This window comes from Neodiprion fabricii, chromosome 4 (assembly GCF_021155785.1).
Source record: "Neodiprion fabricii isolate iyNeoFabr1 chromosome 4, iyNeoFabr1.1, whole genome shotgun sequence".
Classification (NCBI taxonomy): Eukaryota; Metazoa; Arthropoda; class Insecta; order Hymenoptera; family Diprionidae; genus Neodiprion; species Neodiprion fabricii.
This window is the reverse complement of record NC_060242.1, coordinates 17,339,074-17,351,197: the sequence shown is the minus strand read 5'-3', so window position 1 is coordinate 17,351,197 and position 12,124 is coordinate 17,339,074. Positions and strand designations below refer to the sequence as shown.

Here is a 12,124-nt window from a genome sequence, read left to right as displayed (position 1 = left end):
CAATATATGTACATACCTATAACTTTACCTAAAACACGCTACATTACACAACGATATACAAATTATTAATAAATATGTATATATATATATATATATATATATACATACACGTACCCTACATATACATATTGTATACACATGCAATACATACGCAAAAACGTATCTATTATTACACGCATATCAGGATCAAACTGCCAATTCGTTCTCTTTTATCCTGCGCGATGAAGTGAAAGCTGAACTTTTCTTTACTCGATTTTCTCAATCACGTATTTGCTAAATTATTTGCATGACCACGCGATTAAAAACTGCATTATGTACAGTTATATTTCTGTATTTCTGTAACACAAGCGACGGATTGGATTGGATCTTCAGTGAAAACGCTATTTCATTTTTGTTTTGCTCTAGTTGATCAATTTTTGTTATATCGCTAAATTTTGAAATGATACAAAAAGAACCGACCACATGAAATTGGTATTTTATACACGTATAGATATATACACTGGCATGTACAGAGTGATTATCTAACGGCCCAACGATACGTCGTCTGTTACAATTTAACGCGCATGCGCCAGAATCCGAGAGCGATTGTTCGCCAGGGCGACCGACCGTCGTGAACCTAACCTTAAAAACTTTGACACTTCTCGCTGGCAGTTGCGCTCAACACCGAATTCTGTCGAAATTTTTCACGTTTCATACACACCGGCGACTTGTCATTTGAATTTATGACGGTCGGTCGCCCTGAGAAACAAATGCTCTCAAATTTTAACGCATGCGCATTACATTGTAGCAGACGACGTACCGTTCGACGGTTAGACAATCACTCTGTATATAGATAAATAGTATAGATTGTTTTGGTTTTTCGTTTTCTTTTTTCGTGGTGTGTTTGTCTTTTCTTTTCCTTTACTATCATTTACTTCGAGATCAAATGCAAAATCAAACGAAATTAAGATTGACCAGAGCGAGAACAAACTTGACGGAAATTTTTTTTTTTTTTTACTTTCCTTTTTGCCCTTTCCTTCATTTTCTATTATTAACGACGTATTACAATTGCAAAACATATTACAATTATTAACCTAATTTGTTATTATTATTATTATTATTATTATTATCGCGTGTGTGGTGGCGATCTACAGCATGGTTTGTGTATGATTCCGGTGTTGACGATTCGTACAACAGTTGAGATGATGTTTCATTTAAAAAAATTGCACAACAGAACGCCTTGTTTCAAGACAAAAAATGCGCAAATTTATTTTCACGTATAATTGTATACTCAGCACCCGACAATAATACCTGTAAGATATGACAAATAATCCGTCGTTTACGAGCGACATACCTGCCCTTATTTAAATACGCAAAAAAATTTTAAACAATCATTTAAAGATGTTACTTTGTTTTTCGATTCAAGTCTCGTGATCGTATGATCACTTGATGAATTGATTGTCCTTCAATTAATCGATTCTACTACTAAAAATCGTGCATATTCATATGCCGAATATAATGTAAAGGAATTGTGAAAACAAGTCAAAATAATTCATTATTGTCGATAATCAAACGAATTTATCTATCGTTTTCGATTCCTCCAGGGAAATTTTTTTTTTTTTTTTCTCACATTTTTATGAGGCGTTAAAAAATTAAGGGAAAGAATTATTTTGCACGTTATGACGAGTAGATTCTTAAAAGAAGTTCGACGATGTTGCGTACGAATTGGCCATAGTGAGGAAAAAAAAAAAAAAAAAAAAACAAACAAGTAATTAAGTAAATTGTAATTATCGATTGCGTCTTTCTTACGCGGATATATGTGTGTTTTATTTTCGTCCAAGACTTTTAACGACGACAATGAAATTTGCCAAAGTCATTCCAAAATCTGCATACTCTTACACGTCATCCACAAACACGTACACTTACACAACAAAAAGAAAACAGAAAAACGTACGAACAAACAAACAAACGCACATTACACGAAGACCGAAAAAGAGGAGGGCAAACATGATATACGATCAGTATGAATAACATACGTACAAACTTCACACGAATACCCTGATATGTACAATAAAAACACAAGTCCGGAAAGAGTACAGCGCGAGGTTCAAATTGTACGTAAGCTTTTTAAACTTTTCTAAATTTTTTTCAACATTAATAATAAATATTAATCTGTTCGATCGGTTTTTTTATCACCGATATCTTATAATTATTTTTTCAACATTTTTTTAAATTTTATTTTCTTTTATTTTCTTCTCGTTCTCTAGCGATTTCTTTGCATTCATGTAACATCTAACGATAATAACAACAACAACAACAACAACAACAACAACAACAACAACAACAACAACAATAATAATAATAATAATAATAACAACAACAACAATAATAGCAACCAATTTTTTTTTTTTTTGTTTTTAAACATATGATATGCATCACTTCTCTGAACACCTAATTGCGTAAAATCCTTGTCTTCATATATATACATATATATGGCAATATGGTACATTCTCACTCTTATTTTTTAATATTCACATTATTTTGTTCTTATTATTATCACATTCTATAATTCTTGCTCCATTGTTACTATTACTATTATCACTATTATTAGTATTATTATCATTATTATTATCATCATTATTCCCATTATTACTATTATTATTGTTATTATTATTGTTATTATTATTATTATTATTACTGTTATCGTTATCGTTGTATCGTATACGCTTACGTTGCAAGCTTCGTATGCAATTGCGCGTGTGCGCGCGTGTGTGTGTGTGCGTGTGTGTTTAAATTTGATTTTCATTTTATATCCACTGATTTATTTAAAATACATTTTGTTTCTTAAACTCGTACAATCTCTCCAATTGCCGCTTTTTATTTCTCTGCAGGCGCACGCGTGCGCGTGCGTTTGCGCGTGTGTATGCGCGTGCGTGTGTTTTTTTGCACAAACGCGATCGCTTTGCCGTGCAACATTCACTACGCATAAGTTGTATAATTTTTAAGCTTACCTACATATCGCTTATACATAATACATATACATGTATATACAATAATAATAATCAATTATTATTGTTATTATTATTGTTGATATTATTATTATTCAACCCTGTATTATACTTTTTACCTTTGCCTATAATAAATTGCGATCGGTTATTTACTTCTTTTATTTCACTCTTGCGAATCTGTTTTTTTTTTTTCAATTCAATAATTATTTTCTCGTCACGCAGATGATCCAGTACATCTATTATACATATAATGCTGACACAATTTTAATATTAAATTTTGTAACTCGCTACTGGATTAATTCGTAATTTCTTTTCGATCGATTTTCTTTTATTATTCGTATTGACTTTGAATTTATTTTATACGCCCTAACGAAAATCTCAAGGCTCGAGTGATTTGTGATTACAATAAATTTCGATTCTTCGTATTCTTCTTAATATCCTTATTGATACATTTATTTATTTTTGTTCATCTAGCTTTGTGTTATTTGCTTCTCCTTTTCAATTCTTTTTTTTATATATTTGGTAATGCCACGATAAAAAAATATGCAATGCATGCTTGTAATTCGTTGTATATACCTATACATAATGTAGTAGGTACAATATATGTACAGTATGTATATATCATATAGATATACGTATATTCATTCACCATACCATTGATTGGTCATTCATTCATCCGTTCATTCATTCGTAATTTCATTTTCGCTTAGACAATGTAGACAATCATTCATCTGATTGAGAAAAAATCACCGATGAAAAGAAAAAAACCTGTATCGCACATTTGTATATCCTGCATCGTCATTTATAATTCATCGAGTTCCCGCACATATATTTCTATACCTTCATTACCGAATCCCAGAAAAAAAAATATGTACCTGCAATCAATTCAGCAACGTGAATCGCGCGCGATGTACAACGTATTTCAATCTCGTAATCGTTTAACTTCGATTTGGTGAAATGAACAATTTCTTCCTTCACATTACCCTCATTCTTCATTTATTCCAACAATCGCGAACGCGGTGCGAATTTTCGCGTTATTTTGCAAGCACGTCTCTCGTCAACTTTCGGATTCGCTCGATTTTTCATCATCTTCACTTACGATGCATCGAAGAAGACGGTGTCAATAACGAGAAACGGAAATGAATCGAACGGTCCTAAATTTTTTCCAAATGGAGGATAAGAAAAAAAAAAAAAAAAACGGTCTTCATTGTCGTTGTTTCAACACGTGATACGTTCAATCGATCCCACGAGGTCTCAAAGAAAACATTAACGCCGTTATTCATTATGTACGTAAAATAGATCCCGGGAATCGAGATTTAAAAAGTGCGTCAAAATAGAAATGAAATGTGAGACTAGGTCGATCGGATAAACAAATCAATCGATATAGAGAAAGTATCAAAAATAAATGGAGCAATGAAAAAAAGCATTACCAAAAACAGGAAAACTTACCATTTTATTGCAGACGACTACTCTGATTGGTTTGTTAAAAGCTGCCAGATTGCTACGATTAGTAAGGGTGGCAAGGAAGATCGATCGTTACAGCGAATACGGCGCTGCGGTGCTTCTTCTCCTAATGGCATCGTTCGCTCTCATTGCTCACTGGCTTGCCTGCATCTGGTAAGAGAGAAGGAGAAATTGTTTCCCATTATTCGTTGATTCGTGTATTTTGTTCTTGTTGCGAATAAGCTTGTTGAAAGAAGAGAGACGCGGAAAAAAATGTCCTCGAGGCTGTTGATTGGGCGAAAATCGGGTGGGGGTACCAATGTGGAAAGAGATCGAAAAATCGAAGAACCGGAATATCGAATATTTAGAGAAGGAGAAACTTGATTCACAGATCTTCAAAATGTCAAAGGTCAAAGTATGGGGCAGTAGAATAATAGAAAGGTCACAACGTAGAATGCCAAACTCTAGAATCGTCAGTATTCCTCTCGATAGTATAAAATCGTATTCAGAATCTCGATTTTGCCGTTCTTTGTTTCGACCTGTCAATATTTTCAACTTTCTATACTTGGACTTCACACGTTTTTAAATTTTACGAATAAGATTTTCGCGTCTATGAGTATTCGACATTCTGGTCCTTCTGTCAATCGACGATTCCAGTTTTTTTTTTTACCTCTACCCCAAAAATCGTTTCTTCTAAATTAATATCGTTGTATAACAAGATGGTCGTACTCTGAGTATTGCGCAAATTATTATATCCTTAAGAGGATGCTACAGTCAGTCTTTACCGACCGAGTGAAATATGATTTATTTTCACTGTTACTTACGCTTACGCGTCACTAACGCAAAAAAGTTACAGACAGCGCTATTCTACATGCGATGCCGAACAAAATCGTCGAAAAACTTGATTGTTTCATGTTAGGATAACCCCAGGAAATACTTTGTTCTGTACTGTATTCCTAAAATAAGTGGTAATTGAATTACAGAAATACATTTCCTGGTGTCATTGTCGCGTGAAGCCAAACTTTCTTCAGATATTCATATTCGGCATTGTGTGTAGAATGGCACTGTCAGTGGCTTATTTCCGTTGGCAATGCGTGTATAAGCATCGTTAATAGTCAAAATAAGTGACGTTTTACTGGTCCCGTGAAGACTGGTTATTGCATCCTTTTGAGGTACGGGAACCTCACCGAAGATATAAAAATAAAAAACACTATTCTTGGCCAACTTGTGTGAACGAATGTACAAAAAAAAAATAGAACAGGGCTTGTTTACGATATTTTTAGATCGAATCCGTTTTCAGGTATGCTATCGGAAACGCGGAGAGGTCATCGCTTAAGAGTAAAGTTGGCTGGCTCGACATACTGGCGAATGACACCCACCAATTTTATCACCTAAACGACACCGGCGGTCCGAGTATAAAGGTAAATATTGTAGTACGACAGTAAATATCGTGAGCTTGACGCTGAACTGTTATAATTTTTTTTTTTTTTTTTTACAGAGCCGATACGTGACAGCTTTGTACTTCACGTTCAGCAGCTTGACTTCGGTCGGTTTTGGAAACGTTGCGCCGAATACTGACGCCGAAAAAATATTCACCATAATCGTAATGCTGATAGGATGTGAGTTGGACTTTCAGGATTCTGCATATCTGCAGCGATCAATAATCATTTACATAACAAGTTTACACACACAGTTTTAAAATGAGGGTGCGGCGCGAGATGGAATTTTAGGGGAAAAAACGAGTAAAAGGAAACAAATTAGAAGTCATAAATCATCCCGCAGCCTCGCCTTCGACCCTGTAACGTTATGTAAATTATACATGTATATACTTTCTTAGACAGTAATGCGGACGGAAGTAAGGAAGGAACAACTTATAACTATAATACGATCTTGACATAGATTATCTCTTTGGAACCCGAAGAAATTCAGTGTTACTTAAAAATGTGAACCTAAAGTGTCCCCAAAACCCAGAATCGATTCACGTTATCGATTCCGTATCGATCGTTTTCACCAGTATGTTTCTACTTGTTTCGATCAACATCCTCGAATTTCAGCTCTGATGTACGCGAGTATATTCGGAAACGTGTCGGCGATTATTCAGAGGCTGTACAGCGGGACTGCTAGGTACCACACCCAGATGCTGAGGGTGAGAGAGTTCATAAAGTTTCACCAGATACCCAACCCCCTTCGGCAAAGGCTCGAGGAGTACTTCCAGCATGCCTGGACCTACACGAACGGCATCGACATGAACAGCGTGTTGAAGGGATTCCCCGAGTGTCTGCAGGCCGATATTTGCCTGCATCTGAACAGGAACCTGCTCAGCAATTGCACGGCATTCGAGGGAGCGAGTCAAGGCTGCCTCAGGTGAGTTTAATTTTTGACAAGCAAAACTCGGGGTCTGAATAGAAAATCGTGCATTTTGTTCGCGTCAGTCATGGTATGTACACGGATGGAAGGATGTCTCTACTGTGCGATAGAAATGATTATGAGCAAATACGTATCACAAAAGTTAAGACGTGCTACCATCGATTTTGAGAGAAAGTTTTACAACGAGAACGTTGAAATTCATTAAACTTCTGGTGTTTTTGATACGATTCTGATGCAACTTTCCCATTTGATTCGTCATAGAGATCCATTGCTGGATGCTTTTGCGGTGGATGGTTCTTTTCTCTTGTTTCAACTGTTGACTTTTAGCGCACAACACAAGTGGAGACTGTCTTGTAACCGCAACAAAATGTTGATAAATTTCGCAGAGCGTTGTCCCTGAAGTTCAAAACCACGCACGCGCCTCCGGGAGACACGCTTGTTCACCGAGGAGACGTGCTCACCTCGCTCTACTTCATATCGCGCGGTAGCATCGAGATACTGAAGGACGACATAGTCATGGCGATCCTCGGCAAGGACGACATATTCGGCGAGAATCCATGCATTTATCCAACCGTCGGAAAATCATCCTGCAACGTACGCGCTCTGACCTACTGCGACCTCCACAAGATACACCGAGACGATCTGCTCGATGTCCTGGCGCTCTATCCGGAGTTCGCCAACCACTTCAGCACCAACCTTGAAATCACGTTCAACATGCGTGACGTGAGTATCGTTTTCTGATCGTAAACTGATTGTGAGAGAGTCGGACTCTCGCGATAACTGACAATGGTGTCTGCCAAACTGTGATATTGAAATCCCCTCGAAAGTTGCAGGATTAGGTTAGACACTTTTCCGGGTGTATTAGAGACTCCTTTACTCATTGGCGGACTGGACAGTTGCGGTCTCCGATCACGTTCCAATTAACTCTGGTGTTAATGTTGTGTGACGTATTTAGAGTTAACGTACCGTGTTTTATCGTTTTCTTCATCCAATTGCTGAGACATTTTAATCCGATAGATATGTAACAGTAAATCAGGTCCAGTGAAACTTTGCAAACCTTTGTTCTACAACATCCCTCTTTCAACACATTAATTAATTTAATTAATTCAAAAACTTGGTCAATAATTGATTTCAAAGTTCCCTATCAGAGATCGAGGTTTACCAGATTTTTCCATACAGTAGACACTCGAGTCCGATTTATATATAACCTGCCTAATAAGACGCGTGTACAAACAGGAGGAACAAGCTGGCGTGGATCCAATGTCGGCTCGATTTCCGGTCAGCACGCCAACCGACGTGGACGTCGACGCGAGGCGATTCGCCTTCCGGCCTCCGAGGTACCGTCGAGGTCCAGGAGGAGGTGGAGGAGCGCCACCGGGATCACACCTGGTCCCCACTGGGCGACAGGACTCGCTGCAGGACGACCAGGAAGAATAGTAAGTAAAAATGTGGTGGCGAAAAAGTGATTCAAAGGATGACGACATGTTCGACAATTTTTTATTGCAACAGTGACAGAGGCAGCGGTCACGGGATCCTCGAGTTCAGCACCGACAAAGCCGGTCAAGACGTGACGCCTCTGAACCTGGAATTCGACGAGCCGAAGCAACGGAGTTCTACCTTGAATTCGATAACCGGTCAGTACAGCGACTTATAATCGCCTTATCACGTCGGTATTCGTATTGTACCTTCTTGAAAGTCCACTCATGATGCATTTTACATCATAAATCGTTAGTGTTGCATACTTTGCTTTCGTGTCTATTGTACATTATGTGCTTATACGTAGAACGCCTTTGTCCATTTCACGGTTTTGGTTCTCGTTTCATCCTCACTCCCCGTTTCGTTTGGTTCGACACGAATGAATGGTCTTTGCACGATGCTATAAACACCAGCTACACTGCGATCCTGATGATCAATGTCAGCCCGATTAAACGCACCCTGCCGCCGCCGATGCTTGATCTCGGTAACTCTCCGGACTGTGAATAATGATGCGAATGTCGATCTGTCAGAGAAGGATTATAAGTGAATCCATGTACCGTCTGTCACCCGCTTCTTCCCTCCCAAAGTTCTTGTTAGACTCGCCTGATTATGGTCTCCGAAAAGATTTCGCTGCACGCATGACGCAAATTCACGGTATGATAACCAAAAGGTACGTATTACGATGCAACAGCACTGCTGCACTGTTGAATGATACGAAACTTACACACGCACACAAATCATCGTCTGCATTGTCGTCATGATAAAGATGTGAAAAGATATAATGTTACACCACTCTCTTAATGTCTTGGAGTGAGAGGATTCACTCAAGTGGTGTGAAAAATCACTAAGCGAGAGTGAAAACTGCGCAACTCCGAGTCCAAGCGAGTGAATATTCACAGTGATTTTATTGTCTGTAAGCGTTTGGCGTGGAAATTTCACTCTTAATACGAGAACTACCAGACCAGGTAAAATGACTGGTTTTGCAATTTCATTTTAAAATTCCTACTCAGTGTTACATTTTTTTCCTCGCAATGATGTAATGACTTTTACAACGATAACTAAATGAATCATGTAATGCATTTTTTGTTTTACTGAATTAGACTGGTTTTACTATTTCATTTTAATGTCCCTACTTCATGTTATTTTACCTCGGTAGTTTTAGTGTTAAAGAGTCAATGTTCATTGCACCATGCGAGTTGTGTTGTTTCAACTCCACGGAAATTCGGAGAGCAGACAAGAGCGATCGATATCACACATCTTTTAACGAATTGTATACACTTCCTTCCCAAGCGCTTTGAATACTGAATGAATTGAGTTTCGGTTTTATCATCTCCCGGTTTGTTAACACCTTGTAACCTGGTTGTTCAGGCATGCTAACCCATCTCAAGCGCAGCATACCGGACCTTCGCCAGCACAAGATACACCTCCAGCCACTGACGAGCCACGACTACCTCGCGAAGCAAGGTACGTCCATGCATTGATATACGACCGTCGCTAACGGACGGCCATTATCACCTCGTCACCGCCCGTGCATCGTCAAATATATCCAATCACTCGCATCCTCATTTCCATACGTTGATCATCGACGTACGAAGAAGAGAGAAAAGCACCCGACGGTGATGAAGACCCCTCATTTCGGGTCCTATACAGATCCTTCCTGACCTTCTTGTCTCGTTAAGAAGAGGGTACAGCTTGAACGGTCTGAAATCATACCTATTTGTAGGAGTTATTTTTTTTTTCTCAAAGAAAATATAAACAAAGCAATTTCAAATCGAAGGCTTTATTATTTATAGTTTGAAGAACATTTTTCCATTTTTTCATTGAAATTTCATTGAATACAAGTACCGAAAGACCCCGTTTTCAATTCGGTGGCGGATCGACTTTTTTGTCGATTAGTGCTGCATAGCTATATTTTTGAATTTCGATTCCAACATTTTTCTAACAAATTTTTGGTTTCTTCTTTAAAAAAAAACTTCAAAAAGTAGGTATGATTTTAGACCGTCCAAGCTGCATCGCCCCCCTTAAGCTCAGCCAACGGTAGTCACTCGCCAAGCAGCTTGCAGCTACTCATTATTCGCTCTGTTCCGCAGTTACTACACCCCTGACTAGACCCGCGAGGCGGAGCTCGGCTGCCGGCGAAAGCTGCCTCAGTCACACTGCCGCCCATCCAGCATCAACCACTTCTAGTCACTACACGACCCCATCACCGCCCCAGCATCCACACTCGCACGGTACGGTTCTGCTGCTACTGTACTAGAATTATTTCAATTAATTTACTACGCGATTTCGCGAGTTTCGCTGGTTCGCTGCATACCTTGCTTCGAGGTTCACGGTATTAGAGAAGATTTGAAGGGGGTTGTTTGAAGGGAGTTTCCCTGATATCGTATCTGATGAGAAAAGCATCAAAGATCTCAGAAACTCGCGTTTCAAACTATTTCGCACAAGCTGTCGTGACGTTTCGTATGAATTTACGGAATGTTGACAGGTTTCAAGAGATTTCAAACGATTTCATCCAATGAGATTGACAAGTAATAGACACTATATAAAAAGGGTACAAGTGAACCACTCGCGAAATCTCCGCCATGTTCTGTTCAAGCAAGGAAACAAGTTTTCAGAATATTTCCATGGTACATTAAAACCACCTCACAGTGCAACATTGCAATACCTATAACTAACACACCTCATCAAGAGAGTATCACTCAAACAGTTCTCACGATCAAGTCCTTTGCACGCAATGACATCAAACCAGACTGCGCAATTGACAGAATATCATGTAACCTGTAGAAGTATGGACAAACTACGGAGGATTGAGGCAAGGAACATTATATCTCCGTGTGCCAGAAAGTGTCCGTAAAGTCCGCAAATTGAGATGGCCTTGCTGCAGCAAAAGTTTCACAAGGTACCAATCAGGTTCAACCCGATTGAACACTGATTGCTGAGCACCAATCAGATCGTTACCTTTATTGCTTATGAGCGCCATTCTGGTGACTTGTTCAACCACTGTTTTTCGCTTTTTGGCGGAGAGTTTTTCAGTCGAAAGCCCGTATGAGATACTTCTCCTTACCTCTACCCTTCGTAATACGAACTAACACCGGGCTGAAAAAAGCCGACCGCATAAATGACACTCTGGTTCGCAGGTGAATTCCAAAGTGGTCCAGGCCGGCCACTGGACGAAATAAACGCCAGGATAGACCAACTCACCCGGCAAGTCACGTCCCTCGAGCACTCGATGGCCGGGGACGTGAGGCTGATCCTGGCCCTCCTCCAGCAGACTCTGAACTCCTCGCGGGAGAGTTCGAGCATCGAAATGATACCCGGTACCGCACCTGCGATGACGATAAAATCAACCGGAAGAGCACCGGCTCTCGTTCAGAGATCGGCGAGCGAACCGCAACCTCCGAGCATTCCTACTTCAACCAGCTACGGCAATGGACATGGGAAAATCCAGCCGAGTACCTCGCACAGTTTGTTCAGGTAGGAGAAAATAACGTCTCTTTCGAATTCATTGTTCAGGGATTTGTTTTTCTGCAATGGGAAAATGGGGACGGTAGCGAATCTAACCAAAATTGGTACGTTCGGACTACTACGGGGGTGGGGGTCAAACTTTGGAAGGATCAATATTTGGAACGATCGATATATCGAAACTTCAAAGGCGCGAACGTAAAATATCGAAAGATGAATTGTTAGAAATCTTGATTTTCGCATGTTTGACATTTCGATATATCGGCCATTCCAAATATTGATCCTTCTAAGGCTTGACCTCCACCCTACCGCGGGACAATTTTTGGATTAATTCAGAGATTCGGTATCAGATAGTGTTACATTGACATCAAAATTCAAAGTATACACTG

At 39.2% G+C, this 12,124-nt stretch overlaps 1 protein-coding gene across 2 annotated transcripts in view; it reads left to right on the top strand.

Moving 5' to 3' along the window:
• The window catches only part of LOC124180892 (potassium voltage-gated channel subfamily H member 2-like), a 79,386-nt gene that overhangs the window by 61,073 nt on the left and 6,189 nt on the right, over positions 1-12,124 (top strand). For both annotated transcript variants that reach the window (XM_046566807.1, XM_046566806.1), the window contains 10 exons: positions 4,450-4,604; positions 5,731-5,851; positions 5,929-6,049; positions 6,485-6,794; positions 7,184-7,520; positions 8,034-8,233; positions 8,307-8,431; positions 9,642-9,737; positions 10,364-10,504; positions 11,411-11,747. In XM_046566807.1, coding sequence (XP_046422763.1) covers positions 4,450-4,604; positions 5,731-5,851; positions 5,929-6,049; positions 6,485-6,794; positions 7,184-7,520; positions 8,034-8,233; positions 8,307-8,431; positions 9,642-9,737; positions 10,364-10,504; positions 11,411-11,747 — 1,943 coding nt within the window. The remainder of the gene's footprint in view (positions 1-4,449; positions 4,605-5,730; positions 5,852-5,928; positions 6,050-6,484; positions 6,795-7,183; positions 7,521-8,033; positions 8,234-8,306; positions 8,432-9,641; positions 9,738-10,363; positions 10,505-11,410; positions 11,748-12,124) is intronic.